The following is a 20,832-nucleotide window of genomic DNA, read 5'->3' on the forward strand; positions in this document are numbered from 1 at the left end:
CGATGCTGTAAGAAGAGCCCCACAATCACGTACGACTGTCCTGGTTGTAAAGAGGCCTCACCAGAGGACAACACAGTGATAGAATAATCTGACATGAGAATAAGCCTTTTTAAAGAATCGGCTGACTGCACTTTTGCACAAATGGGAACTTCATAGTGCAGAAGTAATGTGTGAACACAGCACTAACCACTGTCCAGAGCACAGAACACCCCTGGCTCCCTGCCCTCAGCCAGCCAATGATGTGTCAGGGGTGAAGCACCACCCTAAGGGCTCACTCACTCTGTGGTGCTGGGCAGTGGGTATTTAAAGGCTCCCACTTCCAACCTAGCAGCCAAACAGGCAGCACAAAGTGCAGAGCAGGCAGGGAATGTGTAATGCGTGCTGGTTCTCCTTCCAGGTGGTGAAAGTGCCAGTCCCTGGCCAGCCCAAAGTTCAGTCCTTGCTCTGGGACAGGCCCAGCAGCAGAGCCCTCCACAGCTCCCTTCTCTGGGACCAGGGAGAAATCATGAACTCCCCACATTTCAGCCCATGTCTGCTCCCTTGCCAGCTTGTTCTCTGTTGAGGGAAGGAAATGGCACTGCCTGGCTCGCTCAGCACAGCTCCCTTCTCACAACCTATTTCATAGGCAGGGCCTGGGGCACTGGGTTAGAGATCAAGGGAAGGCCAAAAGTCACCGCACCCCTCCTGCAACTTGCTCCTCCACCCTCCCCACAGGGGACATTGTGCAAAGAGGGAGAGGAAACACAGAGACAGTGACCAGAAATACTTCAAAACCCACAAACTTCAGGCAAGCCTGCTTTAAACCTATTCGCCCACAACAAGTCCACAGTCAGACTTTCCACTCTGCCCAGCGGCTCTAAAGGTGCTGCCACCAAGCAGCCAAGGTTGCTCTTGGCTGGCTGGAAGTGGTGGGACCCAATTTGGTTTCATTCAGGTACAAAGAAGCATTTTCTGGCCAACCCTTATTTTATGAAGGATGTCTTCAGCTTTGGCTGCTGCACACCAGCATTACCCAGGAGCTCTGCAGGGCCTGCCCTGGTGCTGAGCTCTCCCTGTGGAAAGGCAGCTTTTGGAGCAGATCATCTGGGAAAGACATTAATGGATTCAGCTCAGGGAATGAGCATAGCACCCTGTATTTTGCAGATAAGAAAAAAACATGCTCTGAAGTCACTCCTACCTAGAGTGGCACTTTCCTAAGATGACAACGTCCCCCACTCACTGCAGGCAGAATAAATTTCTGTTCAGGTGAATAACAGTGTGAGTCTGATAAGGGCTGGACTTGCACTAAACCTTTCATTAAATAAGGACAGAGAAAGGGTTTGTCTCTTCTGCCTGGTCGCTGATTTTCACATAACCTGCCCAAGCAGAACATTTTTAAGACTGGTACCCTGCGGTTGGAATTGGCCAACGGGCTCTGAAGTCTTTTGAAACTTGCATGTGCACACACGTATAAATACCATTGCATTATTCCTGTTTCTTTAGGAAACCAAGCTAAAAACCCAGGCAAGCCAAAACACACATTTTTTCCTTCTGTGGAGGGCACAAGGGAACAAACCAGAAGACCAAGATAAGAGACTACAGTGAGCAGACTAAATAAACTAATCATTGTTTTGACAAAACTGGCTCAGGCCAACTGCGGAGCACAAGACTGGGTTAGGAAATATTCTTGACGTAGAAATTATCTGTTCAGAAACACCTTTGGAGGTTTTTCTTCTCCACATCTGTTTTGAAATAGAAGCTGCTGTTCTTAGTGCTGCTGAGCTTACATAACATCTGAACTATCCGAAGAGATTGCACCGAGTTCATTTTCCGTTGCTGTTGTCCAGTTTGCTGCTGGGACATTTGCACCTGTCTCTTCAAATAAATAAATTTGTATTTATTGCACACTGACCTGGCCATGGTGGCATTTGCTTTGTCTGCAAAGGGAACACCTTTGATAAATCCTGGTTCTTCCCTTCAGAGATCCCTCTCAGCACACAGCAGAGATGTCCCCCCAGCCCAGAGTGCAGCTTCTAAGTGTGTTGTCTCTACAGGGCACTGTTTCCACAGCACCACTGAGCTGCTCGTGCCTTCAAGCAGGCAGCAACCACATGTAAATATATTCCTCTGGTTTCAGGGATTCATTTTGTTGATAATGGATCTGAATTTCTTTCTCACATGCTGCAGATATTTTCACACGGGAGCACTTGCGCCTTCCACGCGGTGCAGCTCAGTGCTATGCTGGCTTTAACTCCTAACCTGAACCAGGCTGATGAGGAAATCAAGCAAACAATCAGGACAGGAGGAGAAAACCTGAACATCTTGAAACCGTCTGGGTTAAAAACAGGCTTAGCCAGTTCAGGGATAATAAATATACTTCATGTGGAAATTGTTGCTCAATGAAATCTTTAGGGCAAGAGGGAGTTCCCTCCCCACACCTGTTCTGAAATGGGAGCTGCTGCCGTTGGTGTTGCTGGTTTTTCTTCTGGGTGACCTTGGTATTCAGGAAATGGAGCTTTCACTAGTGGAAGCCAGAGCAGCAGCCAAGACAAACAGGTCCAGAAATCCCTTCCGGAGAGGGGAGAGCACAGAGGAAATTACTCAGTTACCAGCAGAAGAGAAAAGACTCCTGAGAGGTCTGGAGTCCGTGATCCCTCCTCACACCATGTGCATGGGAGGAAAAAAGCACTCAAAGCTGTGGGTCTCCCTCCTCTTCCTGGTGTCACACAGTGCTTCCAACAGAGCAAACATCTGCTGGGGGGGGAGAAAGGTGTCTTTCCTTTTTTAAGAAGGGCCATCCCCTAAAACGCCATAGTCAGCAATTCCATTTCTCACGGCCTTCCTCTGAGCATCATTCCATAGGCCCTCACAGTCACAGAGGCCAGTGACGTTCAAACTCCCTTTAAACCTCTTGTGTGTTTGGAAATGCCTCTTGTGTCTGATTTAGGAGCAACAAGGGCCTGCCTGGGGCTCACACAATGCTATGTAACACTTTTTACACACCAAATACTGTCTAATCTGGATCGAGACAGGGTAGCCTTGGCTGCCTCTCCCTGCAACCCTGAGTTTTGCTTGTAAATCCAGCAGGCAGGAAATCATTTCCAAAGTCTATAAATTAGTTTGGGCTTTGAGTGCACCCACCGTTAATTTCTGTGTGTGCACTATTTAACGCAGAGCTTGGATGAAATATGTCCCTGTAGCTCTCAAAAGGATTGAGCTGCTCGTGGACTGCCAGGGCAATTGAGCAAATTAACAATGCAATGGAACAAAAGTACACCCAACAAGGTGGGACTCCTTGCCTTGCAATCCTTCCTTTCAGATATGCTGGAAGTGCAGCCCCTTCTCCACTGCCACATATTGGTGTCCCAAATATTCTGTAAATAAAGATACTACTGGGATAGCTACAACAACACGCATCTTTTCAATCATGCTGATTCCACTGAGTTGGTCTGTTGTTTTTAAAACCCTGCTAGTTTATGTTTTGACAAAGCTCTTTTAACATGTTTAGCCAATTTTATCAGTTTCACCATTAGTGAAAAATGGGCTCAGTTTACCTATCCAGGAAAGGCCGTTCTTTTAGGACAGCAGATGCTCCAAGAGGAGCTCACAGATAGCAAGCTCTGAAATTTTCAAATTGCAGAATGTTCAGCGAAGGTAATTAGGTGCTCCTCTTGCTGTTGTTGGCAAACTAGGCCTGCTCCTAAATGAATGGTATTGCAGCAAACATCTGAGACCTTTGTGATTACTTGGGACACTTGGAATAATCTATGTTCCATCACCTTCAGCTGCCTTTGGTACTGCTGATGTCCTGCTGCAGTAATTTATCCTCTGTGCTGCTCAGGGAAGAGCTGAGGGAATCAGCTCCCATCCTCCTCCTTCTCCAGCTGGAGCTGCAGCACAGCAGGGACAGCCCCACGACCGGGAATGTTTTGTGTTTGCTTTGCAAACCCCACACTGGAGTGTTCAGCTCACGCTCTGTTAGTGGCAAACTGCTGCCTCCCCCAGCACAAACAGCTGGAGTTTAATTTTCCCTGAGGCAAAGATCTAATCCTTCCCAACCATCCAGAGGAGTTCTAGTGTTTTCCCAGTTTCTACTGGGATTCTGGTGCACTTGTCTTAGCGCTCCTGAGAGTCACAAACATGCAACACAAACCCTCCTGTGTTAGGAGCTTTCAGATTCGATTAAAACCTATCTATTCACGGGGCCAAAAGGCACCAAAGGAGTGCAGGAGAACTGCATTTGCCTCTGTGCACAGCAGTGAATTTCATGGAAAATTAGCCTCAGAGTCAATACAGAGTTGGGTGCATGATGCTGGGGTTTGTGCTCACTGGGGCTTTCATGCTCCAGGAGATGTGGTTTCTTGCTTTGTGAAGTGCTGAAAGGCTTTAAGAGTTTTGTGATTTTGCTGCTAATCAGTGTGTCAGTGCCATGCCTGATCAAAGCCAGGTTCAGCAGAGAAGAACAGAACACAACCCTTTCCATGCTTTGGCCCTTATTCCTGTTCTGTGGGAGAAAAACCACCCCAAACTTATACCAGTGCTAGGAAATCTCCCCAGTTTAATGTTCTTCAGTCCTGACCTATAACCCTGCTAATGGAGCTCTCTAACACACTCCTGCCAGTGGGCTTCAAAGCTAAGCCTAAACATCAGCCTTAACCCCAGATGGGCTCCCTTCATCAATTAAACCCAGCAAAAGGGGCAACAAGGTTACTTTAAAACACAGAAACCACTTGAGGAGCCAGAAAAGCAAAATTCCTCTACTGTTCATTTCTCATTGGGAAGCAAGGAGAGATCTCCAGAGAGAAAAGACACATTCTGAACTCAAAGACTCCAGAGAAAGCATCCAGAGGGAAGGGAAAAGCCCAGAACAGCAGCTCAAAAGGCACGTGGCCTGTGCTGGAGGAAGGTTCACGTTACCAGGGTGATGTTCTTGGCCTCTATGTGCTTCAGCACGATGGTGGCGAGGAGATGTGTGTCCCATTCAACAGCAGGGTTATCTGGAAGATCCCTGAAAATGAGAAGAGCAATAAGTCACTGCACTGCTGGGAACTTTGTACAGGCCATACTAGAAAAGAGAGATCCTCTTATGAGAGAACGAAATCAAGATAAATTTATTTACCATATAAACCCACTGAACCTTATGTCTTAGAGCATTGGATATTGGAGGGTTGAAAGGAAAACAGCAATTCCAACACCCTCCTCATGGATTTGCCAAGGTCTCCCTCTCCTCTTACCGTTAAGGCAGACTTTCCAACTGCTTTACTTCAAGCAACATCTATTTTGTCAACTCTTATTCCTGATTCATCCCAAATTTCTTTATTCTCAACGTCATTTAAAAATTATTTCTTTATTTAAAACCCCTTTTAAAACATATTTTTTCTGCAAGACTTCACAACCATAATCTACTGGTGAATTACACAGGAAAAGTACCAAGCAAACTCCTGCTCTCCTTTGTTCAGGAAAAATCCATTAACCACAACCAGAGGACAACAGAGACATAATGACATGGCTTGGATTTGATGGTAGTTCTTCATTTGTTTATTTTGTGCTTTGCATACCCAGTTGGTATGCAAAGCATCCTGTGACTGAACTCCCTGCCTGGGTATTTTGGATTGCAGGATTCTAGGGGCAGGAACCAGGAGCCAAATGCAAAATAGCACCAGATAGCCAAGAGAACATTCCATATTTACACAACTGAGAGCTGAATTTGACCCCCCAGTCATTATGTGTGAATGATGCCGAGAAAACATTGCTCACAAAGTTACAAAGGTTATTAGTAACAATAGGATAACACACAGCTGCTGAAGACCAATAATGACAAGTTAAATGGGGCTTTTTCTCAGACCTTTCCCTCCTCTGGAAGTCTGGTAATTGCTGTGAGGTGGTTTAGCAGAAAAGTGACTGCTCAGCATTCTCCCCCAGACACCCGGGCCTGGAACTGAACCGACCCAGCTGTTTGGAGGCACATCCCAACACTTTTCAGGCCTCGAGGACTCCCCAGACAGCAGGGACGGCAACATCTGCAACAGAACAGCAGGAAAATGTCTCCTTGGCACATTCCACAGTAAAGCTCAGCCTGGGTCTTCATGAGAGCTTCTCTGGGCACAAATTTTCCCACTGCTGTTAACAGTGGTCGGAGTAGAAGGGAGATGCTGAAGTACAAACTGACCATCAGCTTTTCCCTGTTGTGTTCCATGCTCCTGTTCAGCTCAGGCCAAAACAATGTGAATTAGAAACCCCAGCAGAAGGGAAGGTGTTCCTCCAGCATGGCACATGTTGCAGCTCTGGGCCCTGCAGCAATTTAACAGCTACAGAAAGTTCCGTGTTGTTCACAATTCCCTGCGGTACAGACAGCACCTCTGACTGCTGTACACAACACCTGAATGGCATCGCTGGAAAGAGCCCCCTGGTCCATCTGCTGGCTGTCTCATCAGCTTAACAAACCTGCATCTCATCTGCTCAGACACAAGCTTTTCACATCTCCTGTTTGAAGATGAAGTGGGCCCTGTTGACCCTGAAGATATGACAAGTCCCAGCATGTCAGGGCAAGCCTTGAACAGAGCACATTTAAAAATGTGCTTCAACTGAACCATCCCAAGGAACACACACACAGAGAGCAGAGTCCAAGTGCAAGTCAAGAGGGCTTCAGCTGTTCAAATGGTACCTTCAAGGTATGTCAGGGCTTAATCTGATAATATTAAAGCAGTAAATTAGTCTAAAGGGGATTCTGCACTGGTTTACTTACAGTGCAAATATCCTTGCCCTTTTTGGATGGGGGTTAAATGGAGCTGGGGAGGAAGTGAAGGGTCTCATTAAAACAGGAAGGGTGCTCCAACAGGGAGAGGTCAGGAAAAAAAAGTAGGGCTTGGAATTTATGATGTCCAGGAGGCTTTGGTGTCATAGCCACCGCACTCAGCTTTATTGGGCTGTCTCCAAAAAGGCTGCTGGGTAGTGGAGCAGGTTTTAACTAGTTTAGACAGATAAAGATCATCCTCGTCAATGGAAATGAACAGCTGGAGGCAACGGTTTAGAATCCCTGGAAACAAAACAATCTGAAGGCATGAGCAAATTAACTCCATGAACACTGAACTGATTAAGCAGGAATATTCCACAAAAAATCCTGCTTCTACCCACTTACTGCTGCCTGTGGAGAGACCACTCACCCCCAGTAGGGAAAAGGAAATATTTTTCTTGCCTAATATTTGTCAGGTACAGAAGAGAAGCTGATCTTGCCAAACAAGACACACATGTACATAAGCACATTCATAACTCATTAATAGCCCATAGAAGTATCATTTCAGCTCATTCTGCAACACATTCATCCAGACTGCTCCAGGAAATGACTTTTATTTTTTTTTTTTTTAATGGTAAGAGTTTGTATAATACTTTATGAAGTTGAAAGTGTGTTACCATGATAGCAGGGACCCACAGAAAGCATGAGACCAGTGCTCTGGATATCAATAACTGGGTCCAGGTGAGGAAGAAAAGGGGACAAAGAAACCCAAGTCCCTATACCCTGTGCAGCAATGCCCACAGGACAGTCTTACAGGAGGCCTTTGCATGCCCAAGGAACTTTGTAGGGACACACAAACTTTGAAAACTGCTGTAGTTCAAAAAGCATCTATTCAGTTTAAAATATTATTCCTAACATCAGAAACCAGTTCTCAGCAGCCCTGAACAATTCACTGGCGATGCTGCACTATTGGAACAAGCTGCATTCACTGTGGGTTCACCTTCAGGACTTCCCATCAGAAGCATCAGCACTGGAATGGTTAACTCCACCCTGCCTCCCTGGCTGAGGCTGAAAATGCCCCTGAGCTCAAGGTCGAAGGGCTGAGATAAAGGACTGTAAAGGAGTGAAAATTAGCACATTCCCTGGAGCAGATTGGAGCTTGTCCCAGGAGACCCAGCTCCCCAGGGCCCTCCCCGTCCTCTGCCCCAGAGAGCTCCTCGTTGCCGCTGTCAGTCACTGCCCCAGATCAGCACAGAAATCCTGCACCGGAGGCCTCCCAGGTCAGGCTGCTGGAGGGGGCTGGTGGCAAGGGCAGAGGGGTTTGGGCACTTGGCCTCATTTCCACCAAACTCTTACCGGTCTGGAAGGGATTTTTATGGGCATTCCACGTGTCTGGTGCTGAATGCAGGTGGCTGCTTGGATGCAGGGGGAAATGGGGAGATGCATAGAAGAAGCAAAAAAAAAAAAAAAAAACCCAACAAATTTTTAATGGAATAAAGCTCCACAAGAGTTGTTTTCCCAGCAATTTTCAGTAAAAGCCATGCTGTGCACTGCACAGGGAATTGAGAGCTGTGCCAGGGGATCTACAGCCTCAAGAGTGGGAAATGGAGAATTGTAGTGCTACAGTTGCTGCAGTGTGGAGAATTGTCTGTCTCTGCTCACCAATTCCAGCAGGACCAGCTGTGGGAAACAAAAACTTTGTACCTTTCTATTTATCCATCCACTCTTGGTAGCAAGAACCAGACAGGACTCCTGGTTTTCTCCATCTCCCTTGCTTCCCTCCTGGCCACGCTGAGCACACAGAGCAGACAGTGGCATCTGCAGTTCCCCTTCCCTAGGTTTGCACAGGAAGAATGCAGGGGATATTTTGGCCTTTGTAGGGAGCTACAAGGAGGCCACAGCAAATCATATCAGCACATGAAACCACAGTTCCACCTTGTGCAGGTCTTGCCCAGCAGCCTTAGAGATGAATGGGAGACGTGTCAAAAATCACTGCCTGCTGCCAGCTCCTTTCCAGGCCTCCTCCTCTGCCTGTTTTGGGCTGGAGCTCCTCTTACACCTCAGCCTGGCCCTTCAAACACTGTGCACGCTGCCAGCAGTGCTGCCCCTGCCAGCAGCCAGGACAGCTTTGTAGGGTCATCTTTCTAGGAACATTTGGGCTCAAGATGGCCAGATTCCTGTCATTTGGAAGGTCACTTCTGGCCAAGGTAGGGATTTAAAAACCTTCACAGATATATATTGCCAAGTTATACCCTCCTTACATGATGTGCTGCCCAATCCCTGTCCGATTTTCCACTGCTCATCTTCCCGGGGCCTTTCAGCAACAGCCAGTGCCTTCATGTGCACAATCTTCCTCCTTCCTTCCACATAATTCATCCTGCTCAGGAACTAAGCTCTCATGTCTGCTCTGAAGGTTAAGTTAAAGCAAACAGTCAGTCTGTGTGATGTCCACGTGGCTCAACAAACAGCAAATGGGGTGCCCTTTATGGGATAACCTTGAGATCCGTCCCCTCCTGGAATCTGTGAGCCAGGAAATCCCCAGGCCCTCCGGAGGTTCCTCTGGATACCTGAGAGTCACCCCCATGGGACCATCAGGCTCCATCTGGGCCTTGACATGAAGCCTTTCTGGGAGTGGGCAATAGGGCTCCCTCTTGCAGATGTTTAGGTGTCCATCAATCTGTTCTGAGACACCAGAGCAAACCTTTCAAGGTGCTGACGTGATTTTCCACCCCATTGCACACCAGAAGGGTCAAAATTAAAGAGCTTTCCCATTTCTTATTGTCTTTTCATCCTGCAGCACGACCCTAGTCAGTCCAAGGCTGAGGAGCAGGAAACATTTTTGCATCTTTTCTCCTCCTTATCCCCAGTGAGTGATTTTACACCAAATCAGCCCAAAGGTCAGTAGGTTGATGGTGGAAGCAGGTGAGCTGCTGGGCACGAGTTCCCAGCCAGGAACAACAACCAGTGTGTTTGCTGGAACAGAGGATGCCCTTTGTATAGAGTTATAACTGTCTAAAATGAACATCTGGGCAACGAAACTGGATCAAAAAGCGAAAGGTCCCACAGAACAAAATGACGTGAGTGCACAATTAGTGAAAAAGCTCATGTGATGACTAGAGGCAATCAGTGACCTTTATATCACAGCATCAAAGTAATTGAAAAAACTGTGTAAACACAAATTATTTCATGCTCTCCAAAGTAGAGCAGAGAATTTTTATTTTTGAGATTATTCGGAGATAAGTTAAGACCGGTGAGCCCCAGGTCTCGAAGCAGAGCCTCTAAATCCTGACATTTATAACTATTTATAAATTTCTCTTCCTATAATGGGCAATTACAGACAGGAGGGAAATATTGCTGTTAGGCTGCATGGACGTCTCTGATTCAATTGAAAATAGCCCACTTAGACAAATGATCAGCATCTTGCAACATCATGTTCTACAGAGAACAGATGCTGTGTGCTTATTGGAATGTAACAACCTGCAATTTAGGGGAGAGATGGACTCAAGCAGGATGTTAACTGTCAAATGAAAAGCCACCTACGACAGAGAAGCTCGAGCTGAAATTTTTACACGGGCAGCTTCCTCCCTCTCCTCATAGTAAAGAAACACAGGCTATTCTGAGAGTTGTATTTTAAGAGTGGAAATTAAAAATCTTAGGGTTTGGTGTAGGTAGGAGGCAAAACAAGTGGTGAAAATATTCATGACTGGAATATTAACAAGAAAATACACTTCAAATATTTCACAAAAGGAAAAAGCAGAATGGACATAATGCTTCTCTCCCATCCTTAATGTCTCAGTATGGACCTGCTTTATACAATTTTCAAAGGTAAATTAGGTAAGTTTAGATGCCAGGGAAGTGTTACGGTGGCCATGCCAAGCAGGAGCTGTGGGTAAAGGGAAAGGACACAAAGACAGGCTCCGTTCAGGCTGCTCAGCACTCCAGGAGAGTTCTCCTCTGGTCTGGGCACAGACCCAGCACACCTCTGACAGGTAATATCCCAAGTTCCTCCATACATAACTCCCAAAAGGTAAATGGTGATTAGGTCTCAAGGGAACACACTCTTTGACTTGGGCATGATCACGTGATAGTGTTTGAGAAATAAGCCTCTTTTGGGTTTAAATTCAAAGGCATTTTTACAGAACACAGGGCTGGTTGTTTGCAAAGACCTATCCAAAAGTCCCTGTATTTTTTTTTTATTTTTTTTTAATAAATTATTGATGATTTCTCAGCAGAGACTGATGTCTATTCACAGAGATGACACAATTGCTTATCATAATTTGAAATCTGGTATTCATTTGACGTCTGTGCTTCAGCGCCCTGTTGATAAATTACAGCACGAAGCTCTGTAGGAACAAGTTCATATTCAATGTCTTCAAACAAAAACAATTGATGGTTCCTTTCAAGACTAGAAATGCACAGAAACTACAGTGGCTAAAGCTAGTTTTAAAAAGTGAGCTTTTAAAGAAGGAGAAAGCATCAGGCCCTGCTGTGTAAGACAGGAACCAAAATTCAGCTCATCTAATTCTGAATTGATATTTAGTCACAGCTTTTGCACCTTCTGCTCTTCACACCTGTGACATGGAAATAATTCTGTGTTCACCCCTATGTAAAGAAGTTTGGGACCCCTCTAAGAAAAGTGTTAAGTTCTCTGATTTCTAGAAGGAAATGTAAAACATATGTCTTGGCAGCCCTGGGTTCTGGGAAGCCCATAAACCTGTGCTTTACTCACTGCATTGTCTTCCCATGGGGATTGAATCACGTTCAGGATCTTAGTCCTGGCTTGAAGGTCTAGCCCAAAACGTATAAAATACTGCATAAAGCTCCAAAATTATGACTACAGTGAACAGTTGTGTCCATATGGAGCAGAGGAACTCTGAAACAAGGAGAACATCTCCAACAGTCAGGACTTCCTCAGGGGCTGGTGCCAAACAGTAAAAGGGCTCCCAAAGCACGTCATCACAAACCGCTTTGCCTTCAGCTGTGAACAGCAGGAATGCTCCTTGGAACACGTCCTTTTCAGCAGAAACATTGCAATATTTAAAGTTTTAAATCCCCCAGGCTCTGCAGAGCACATTAGAAAGCCGAGACATCTGGGCCAAGTGTTATCCCAACAGCAGAGACCCTGTTTGCCAAAGCACAAGGCAGGGGTTGGGTGTGTCACTGGGCACCTTGTTGTGGTCACATCGGCGTCATGGGTGATGCTGCAGCTCAGGATCATGGTTTCTAGGAGGGACACACCGGTGGAGAACGATATTCCTGGCGTATGTGAACAGCTCCTTGTCTGATCCTGGCTCTCACCCACCCGTGGCTGATGTGCCCTCAGTCACCAGCACTGCCCCAAAGCCTGTGCTGCAACACAGGACCTGCAGAGGAGAAACGAGAGCTGGGAATGTCCCATGCAGGTGTCACACACTGTGGTGTCACACTCTGTGGTGTCACACTCTGTGGTGTCACACTCCATGTGTCCCTAAAGAGAGTTCTTTAAAAAGTGAAGCAGTTTCCCTCCTTTTACCTTTCATTCTCAAGTTGGGTGCTGTGTTTTATGCTACTCAATCCCAACTTTCATTCAGGTTTCAGCTGCAGTCATTTTGCACAAGCTCTACAGCCAAGCCAAGGCAGTGACAGCCCTTCGTCCCTGACAGACATTCTGGGACCAGAATACATTCTGTGTCCCTTGGCTGAGTGGGGGCCACAGATCCCACGTTGGTGACACATTTCCAGCCAACATTTAGCCTGTTTCCAGCACAACCAGCAGCTCCAGCACTAACAGACTGCCAGCAGTGACTTGCCAAGTGCTGGGCAAAAGGCCCCCCTTTCATTTTATAGAAGCTGGACTTGTGTGTGACCTGCTGGGGGCCATTAACAGAGGTCACTGAAGACATCAGTCAGGGGCCACACTTAGCAGTTTCAGGAGATTTGGGGCTGCCAATGACTAGCAAAACCAGGACTCCAAGGAGCACACTACAGGACTTCACTCCTCCCTTACTTGTTTCTTTTGTTTTGTAAAATGAAAAAAGCACAGCTCAGCAAGGGAGAGCTCGGGACAAGGGCATGTTAACCCATGCACCAGGGAGCCATGTGTGACTTAGACCAGTCCCCGCACCACTGGATGAAGGACAAACTTCCAGTTTCAAAGTGCTGGGCAGGAGGTCTCACTGGACAGGTAGAAAGGGAATACAGAGTGTTCTTAGCCAGGTTTGTACATTAGTATTGTCACACATGCATCATACCATGCCCAGGACCCCGCAGCAGAAAGGGTTCAAACCCAAGGGGAAGGAACAGAAAGTCTCTCACAGCAACCAGCAAAATTTTTCAGAGGCAAATTACTGATATACCACAACCTGCACATGCCAAATAAACCTGGTGACCCTTCACCACAGCCTCAATATTAAATCTGTTTTCTCTTGGAATGATAAATACACCACAGTGTATAGCCAAAAACTGCAGTTCTGACTCTGGCCCAGGTAAGTCAAACAGGACTTTGCCACTGACTCAATGGCCAGACCCTCAAAGAGCAGCCAAAAGCATAATCACTTCGACCAAAGAGAGATAGACCTCGGTCTATTCCACATAACAAATAAACTACAGTCAGAAACCCCACGAGACAGCTTGTAGCCAAATCAATCCCTCAGCCACTTTAATTAATCATCTAGAAAGGGAAAGCACAGAATAGTCACTTCATGGACATTGATTTCTCATGCCAAAACTTATGTAAATGCAGATGCAACTTCAGCAGAGATCTCCAGAGGATGATGGCCTGATTCCAAATGCAGCTTCCCATCGCAACATTCCAGCCTCCCTCTACCAATTCCATCCAAAAAAAGTTTCGTGGTTTCTCAGCCTCCCACAAACTACCATCTCCTGCAATCCATTTGATCTGTGCAATGACATGGGAGCTTTACTTCTCGAACTCATGCTGTACCCACCTCTCTAACACCGAGGTTCTGATGCCCTGAGCTCTCCAGCCGGGTGCAAATTACCACCATCACACCACTTCTTTTCATATGACAACGTCTCAGAAGTGAAACCCCTATCCTAACTGCGAGCTTGATCCCACAAGCTTCACTGACATGCAAAGTTTCTGCTCGTGCAAAACAAGGCTCTTGCAGGCACTGTCTTGCCGGCCCCGCTCATGTGAGTGCCCCAATTACAGAGCCAGCTCCGCTCTCCCGTGAAACCCCCGCACCGGCTCCCAGCGCGGCCAGCCGGGGGAACTACGCCCGGAACTCCATTTGCGACGGCGAAGTGGGGACTCGGCAACAATGAACCGAACGAGCACAAACGCATCGCCCTTCCTCGCGGAGCGCGCTCGCAGCGCTGGTGCGAGGCCAGCGTTATGCAATGGCCTCGCTATGGCAACAGCCGGGGCGCTCGGCAGTAACCCCGGCCCGCAGCCGCTGAACTCTGCCCCACTGCCGCCTGTTTACACCGCTCACATGACGGCCGCGGGGAGGCTCCTGGCAGCCGCCCGCATCCAGCCGGATTTCTAGGACCAGGCCAAGACTGCCAAAGGCTGGGAACGATTAACTCTTGCGAGCGGGGGCTTCCCGCTCCAGCGGCTGGGGAAAGGACGGGGAGCGGAGCTTCGTCCTCCCGACATCACTGCGGGATTGAGGCGTTCGGCGAGGGGATAAGGAAATCGATAAGCTCTAAAGAAGGAACGGTATCTTCTCTTCCTTAATGAGCGAGGATAACGAACAGGAGTTGGGAACATAACACCTCCACCAGGAGCTGTGTGCCATGAGCTGCACGTACCTGGGTTATGCGAGACTGCACAAACTCCAGCAGCGGCACCAGCACCACATCCCAGCCCTGAGCTCTGGAGCTCTTACAAGTTCCAGGGGCACAGGGGAGGCTTTGGAGACAGGGACTGTGCTCTACAGGTGCCTTGCTAAAATGGTTACTTAGCCTTACAGCACAACCCTGTAAGACAAAGCTGCAGTTCCCAGCCCGCTGCTGTGCCATCGCTGTGTGAGCAGGACGGCTCCTGCTTCAGCACTTCCACAGCGTTTCATTCCACACATTAACAGATGTTCATTAACTCACCCCCTGTGAGGCTGGTATGGGGAAGTAAGCAAGTAATAACCTCCCCATTTTATAATGAGAGAATTAAGAGCTCAGGGAACTCTCCCTGGAGAGCCCGAGGCACCAGAGCTGAGTCAGGGGCAGAGCTGGGAATGGAGCCTGTGAGCTCCCAGCGCTGCAGCACCCACACACTCCAGGAATATGTTTCATTGCCTGGGGCAAACAACAATCCACTTTTCAGCAGGCGTTTTATAGGTGCTCTGCAGAGCCTCATGTATTCCTGGCCCCTGGACTGAGCAGAAAAAACATTAACAGTTGCACGTTATCCACCATCACACCAACATCAAAGGAGCTGCTTAAAAGTTCCCCCCAGAATCTGCCCAGGGCCCAAGTGTTGACCCCTGAATCACCTAACTGTGCTCTGGTATCACACAGCCCTGGATCTGTTAATTAGGAATAGTCTACATAAACTTATGTCTTGCCCTAAAATATTATATTTTTCAGTGAAACCCTGTTATTCCCAGTCAGAGGTTGTGTGGATTTCTCTTCTTTGCTACCATGACAAGTTCATTGTAACAAGACCTTGTAGGCACAGCGCTGAAAAGCAGTGCCTTGACATCAGAACTTCCCCTGACAGCTTCATCCCCAGTTATCCCCACATCCAAATGCAAAAGTGCCAGAAGAAACATGGAGAGAAAATTTGTTAGGTCTGGCTCAAAATTTCAACGCTCACAAATTTCAGTTTAAATCAGTGGTTCAATCTCATTTCTGCAGAAACAGGCACTGGAGTGACCTGTTCTTCGACCCTCCACTGGTAAGCCCAGCTGAACTCTCTGACATTCCTGTATCAGTTCTCATCAGAGCCTGTCTGTTGGCACCAACCCTGCAAACCCCTCACTTCTCTTCCCCACAGGTCAGACCTCTGTCTGCCAATGTTTCATCCTGCAATATTTGTAGTGTCTTCCCAAGGCAAATGATAAACCAGCCTTGGCAGACCATCGTGTGGCTACTTACAAGAAGAGAAATGTTGAGTATTTGGCTTATGAAACAGAAATACAGGAAGAAAATATTTATAACAATGCTACTGTTGGAATAAGGGAGACTATAATTTATTACAGATGTGAGCCTTCTAAAGTGAAGGGTTCAAATCTTGCTGATGCTCTGCAGTGACATGAAGCAGAATGGACTTGATGAAGAATACATCTAACTTCGATTGTAAATTGCCCCCTTTTATTCCCTGCCATTTTGTACCCCAAAATATGCCCAAAATTCGCTTTTTTCAAGCACTGTTTGCCAGACTTTTCAGTGCTGAGAATATTTTTAAAATGACTGACAGGAAAACATTCATCCTTCATCTGAAAAGAGACTGCACACTTTTACATTTAACAAAATTCAGTTACTTATTAACTGAATTCATTACTAAAGGAGAGAAAATGGCACGTAGCTCTAACAAGATTTGCTAAGATTACGGTCACATATAAAGAATGCAGAATGGCTGTGAATGGAGGAAGGATATGTAATGAATTGAATTATTCCAATGCAAACAGCAATTGCAGAGAAACAGTCTGCAACACTGACGTGAGAAAGTACTGAAATTACTGTGCAAGGAGTTTGCAGGTACAGTGAGATGGTTAATATGTGACTGGTTGGAAGAGGGGGCATGACTTGGCATGGGACTGTAATCAAACCGTTCTCATTTACTGCTTCGCTTGGTACAGAAGTATCAGATAACAGAATATTCACCCTAAATCCCATTTCAGTTTCTAAAAAGGTGTCTCAGTTTCCTGCACTGCAGTAAAAAGTATTTTTTTTTCATTTTAACCAAAGCTGATTGAAGAAGCTACAAGAGGCAAAAGCTGCTCAACGATATCCAGCAAAAAGCATTCATTTCCCTCCCTCCTGATCCCTTGTGCAATAAAACTGAGACATAAAACACCGCCCACATTTGCAAAACCTCGTGCCCATCAGGGAAAAGGTGAATGCGGGACAGATGAAAACATTCACTTCCTACTTGCTTCATCACGCTCTGGTTTCTCCTTTTTAAAAAGTTGATGTTGCATCACCTGGACAGTTTCCTACAGAACAAATTACCAAAAGTGCCCCAAATTGGCTTCAGGATCTCTACCAAGGGCAGCAGTAAAACTCCATGAGCAAACCAGTAAAATCCACCCCACTACTTTAAGAAACTGAGTATCTGCTACAGTGTTTTACTCATAATATGTGTGTTCAACAACTTGCCAGCATTACTTACCTCCTAACAGAGTATCTTGTTCTATGGATAGTGGCTCCATGTTGGGAATTCTGCACTGCTGGCACTCTTTGTTGGTGGGTTGGGTTCTCTCAAACAATATTCCTCTTTGGTAGTGGGGTTAGGTTAAATGCACTCCCAACCCAGCAAATGTCCCTTTAAGGAATTTATTCTTTTGACTAGTTTGCTCTAATCTGAAGTACCACACCCACCAACTTCTAATTCAAGTTACCCTGGAACTGAAAAACTTTGTCATTTCATGTACACTGACTGAACTAAGGCCAGGGGGAATAAAACCATCAAGATTTCACGTGAACGCGAAGAAGAAAGGCTTCTTGGGTAATGTAATTACAGAGCACAGACCTCGTAAGAGGAAATGAACTGCAGGGGCTCATTTGATTAGACTTTTTTTCCTTTCCTTTTTAATGACACGAGGGCTCTCTCTCCTTCCCCCACCCCTCCCAGTCTAACAGCATATATTAAGGAAATTTTAGAAGGCAGGAACTGGGACTGTTACAGACAGATGTTTCAGTGGGACACTGTTATGGTAAAGTGTGTCCATGGCTTTTTCACAAGTCCCACCTACCTGCAGCCCTGACATCTTCCTGGAAGTGATTAAAGAAGTAATCAGTACCTGTGCTCCTGACTAGTGCCCTCTTTTTGAGGCATATTAGAGAGATTACGGCCCAGCCCATGCTGTGCTGTTTGGAATCTCTGTGTGGTCCCATCCAGTCCAGTTTTGAGCATCTCATCCATCTTGGTTGTTGCTGGTGAGGAGCCCTGAACAACACTCCAGCTGCATGAAGAGCCTGCACGAGGAACTGAGGGACCTGTGAGCCACTTCATGCTGCCATGTTCAACCACTGTGCAGTCCTCAAGGGCAGGTGACTGGTTTATTTGGTTGTCTTGGTAACATTGTGGCTGACCCGGGTAGACCAGATCAGTGTGACTTAATCGTGCTGAGGAGAAGGAAACAATTGCAACAAGTGGCAGAGCTAATTACTGAGGTTCCCTCCCTGCATGGACTTCCTCAAGCTCGTGTCTCACGTTCACAACCTCTGCCCTGCCCAAGCATTCCAGCAATTCTGACTGTGCATCTACCTGTGACAGCCAGGTCACCCACAGCCCTTTGCTGTGTACTCTGCACCGTGGATCTGTACACAGTGACTACCTGTGCACTCCCTGTGGCTCACAGTTGGGTTATAAACACCTATTTACACTGTGTCAATACTCCAGGTTCTTATTGACAGCCTGTTAGGTACAAGGTACAATGTAAAGTGCATGTCTGACCTCTTAAGTGTGTTTAAACCCTCTTTTTTCTCTCTCTGTACAATAAGGCAGCTGTGGAAATCATCTGAGACACTAAAACAAATGGTCCCCTGATGTAATCATAACAGAGCTGGAGGAAAGGCAATTTCAGCAAAAATCCTGACAGCAGAATCTGCTCCTGTTTTAGTCTGACCTGTTCTCCCTGAAAAAGCAGCATCACAGAATGTTTTGCAAATGGATTTGTATTTACATGCTTGGCTGTCAGTTCTAAATGTTGCTCCTTGTCTGTGTAATAATTACATGAAATGCTCAGTGGAGATGTTTTCTAAACTGAAATAAACAGAATCAATACAGACTTGAGTTAACTGCATTGTCACAGTGCATGAATAAAACACACTGATGGATCCTCTTGGCTAGTATTCAGCAGGGATCTGGTCACTGCTATTGCTATGCAAACTGCATTTTTAAAGGTGTGCTAGCAGTTTAAAAATCCAATTTTCTGTCTAACTTTTACCTCCTATTGTTATCAGCAGCTCCTAGGATTCCTCAAATAGAAAGAGTCACCTCTACCACACAGTCCAGAGGAAGAAAAAGAAACATTTCAGGAAATAGGGATGCACAGCTGTAAAAGCATAACACTGGGTAGGGAACTAGGGGATTATATAAAAATTACTCAGCATATTTTTACAAGTTCACTTCAAAACATCTGCGTTTCTTGCGTGCATTTCTCCACCATCAGACCATCCTTTTTTCATGCTGCAGTAAAACAGACTCCTGGACCTTCACTTGGCTTTGCAGTTTATAGATCCTCTAGAGGATCTCACAAAATGACTGCCCAGCTCTAAACGTGGTCACTTCCTTTATCATCCCAAACAGACAAAGGTTGTTTCAGTTCACTGCTCAGGCACTGAGCATGTTCAGGTCTCATCTGATTACAGAGAGCTCTAATGCCCCGAGGCTGCAGGGACTGTCAACACAGCTGGCCCTGCGTGCTAAGACAAAAGTCCTGCCGGGCAATCCCTGAATCAGAATGGAAACACATCTTCTGAAATGGATTAGGGGGAAGGACAAGGACTGTAAATAGGCCAGGCAGCCAGGAAAGTTTATTTAGGTATTACTAAGGAGATTCTATTGAGCTGTTAGAAAGTACCTTGACCCTGGAGATGTTTTGCAAATCTAAGTATTCTTCAGTAAATTATTTCTCTGGTCACCTGTTGCCAACAGAAGAACGTCCAAATGAGCATTTTCTGAGTGGGATTTGCTTTAGACACACAAGACCACACAGAATGTGTATAAAGCTCACCAAGAGGGGAAGTGTAGAGATCTGCACACTAATGGCACAATCAGCTCTTGGGAGAAAAGCAGGTCTGCTGCATCAGCACTGAGTGGCTCCCACCCTCAACACATCCCACACCGTCATCTATCCCTCACCCTCACCATCCCACACTCTCACCCATCCCACACTTCACCCATCCCTCACCCCTCCCATGAGGCAGCTCTCATTTATCCCAGCACAGGGAAGTGCCAACACACCCTGGGGACCCTCAGGAGTTATCCCTGCACAGCAATGTACACATTCCCCCTTCTCGTCCCAGGAAGGACAAACCTTTCTGGAATTCCTCACTGTCTCTGCTGAGTAAGAGACAAGCAGAGAATTCTTTAACAAAAATGTGCCACTCCATCACATTCTTCACTGAATGATCTCTTAGTGTTCCCTAAACTTCTTGGGTCCTGGGTGGACCCAGAACCTCTCTTTGAGGTGTGACAGACAGGATGGGGACAATGGGACACGGAGAGGATGGAAAATCCTGGCACAGCTGCAGTCAATGGTAAAACTTCTGTTCCCTGACACTCTGCAGCAGAAGCAAAGCAGAGCAATCCTGTCTCCCAGTCCTGTCAACCACTGAACAACACTGTCTCCTGAATTTAAATCCTGAGGGTTAAACAGTCCCAAATAAATTACTGTTAATGCAGATCACTTTAAGGCCAAACTAGTCTGGGCTACATTATTTAAACATTAAGTTCTGCAGGTTTATTTTTCTAATACCACTTTTTTTTTTCTTTTTAATTAATTTTCTGGTCATCTGTGGCTTAGAAAATGACTGATTCAGTAGATATGTTCTCCCACATCTGGGCTTTCTTTAAACAAAGTCACAAAAATGATGAATCTACTCCCACATGATACTTTATTGCTTCCTATGTTCATGGTTTCAGTGTTTTAATCACAACTAGAGGCTCACACACTCCCATCTCAGCATGTACAGTAGGCTGGATAAGCCAGAAAAGCATTTTAAGTTGAAGGCTTGCCCAGCCATCCGATATCTTATCACACAAATCTGAAATTTTCTTTTGCTCTGAGTCACTGATAAAAAATTTACTTCATGGAACATTTTAAGAGGGAAAAAAAATCAAACCAAACCAAAACAAAAAAGGCATAAAGCATAAAAGCTTTGTAAATCAGGACTCCAACCCCTGGCAGGAGCATTCCCGACCCTGGGCCTTGGTGCTTTCAATTCAGCTGCTCCTGTTTTAAATAAGTGATTCAGCTCTTTCTAAAACAATTCTATATTTAAGGATA

General features: G+C 46.2%; 1 protein-coding gene across 1 annotated transcript in view; it reads right to left on the reverse strand.

Moving 5' to 3' along the window:
* PIGL (phosphatidylinositol glycan anchor biosynthesis class L) overlaps positions 1-20,832 on the reverse strand; it is a 54,686-nt gene that overhangs the window by 15,124 nt on the left and 18,730 nt on the right. Inside the window, exon 3 of the mRNA XM_027891456.1 lies at positions 4,897-4,987. Within this exon, the coding sequence (XP_027747257.1) occupies positions 4,897-4,987 (91 nt within the window). The remainder of the gene's footprint in view (positions 1-4,896; positions 4,988-20,832) is intronic.

The sequence above is a fragment of the Empidonax traillii genome, unplaced genomic scaffold, assembly GCF_003031625.1.
Source record: "Empidonax traillii isolate 1590-97213 ecotype Southwest subspecies unplaced genomic scaffold, ASM303162v1 scaffold322:size1131127, whole genome shotgun sequence".
In the NCBI taxonomy this organism is placed as follows: Eukaryota; Metazoa; Chordata; class Aves; order Passeriformes; family Tyrannidae; genus Empidonax; species Empidonax traillii.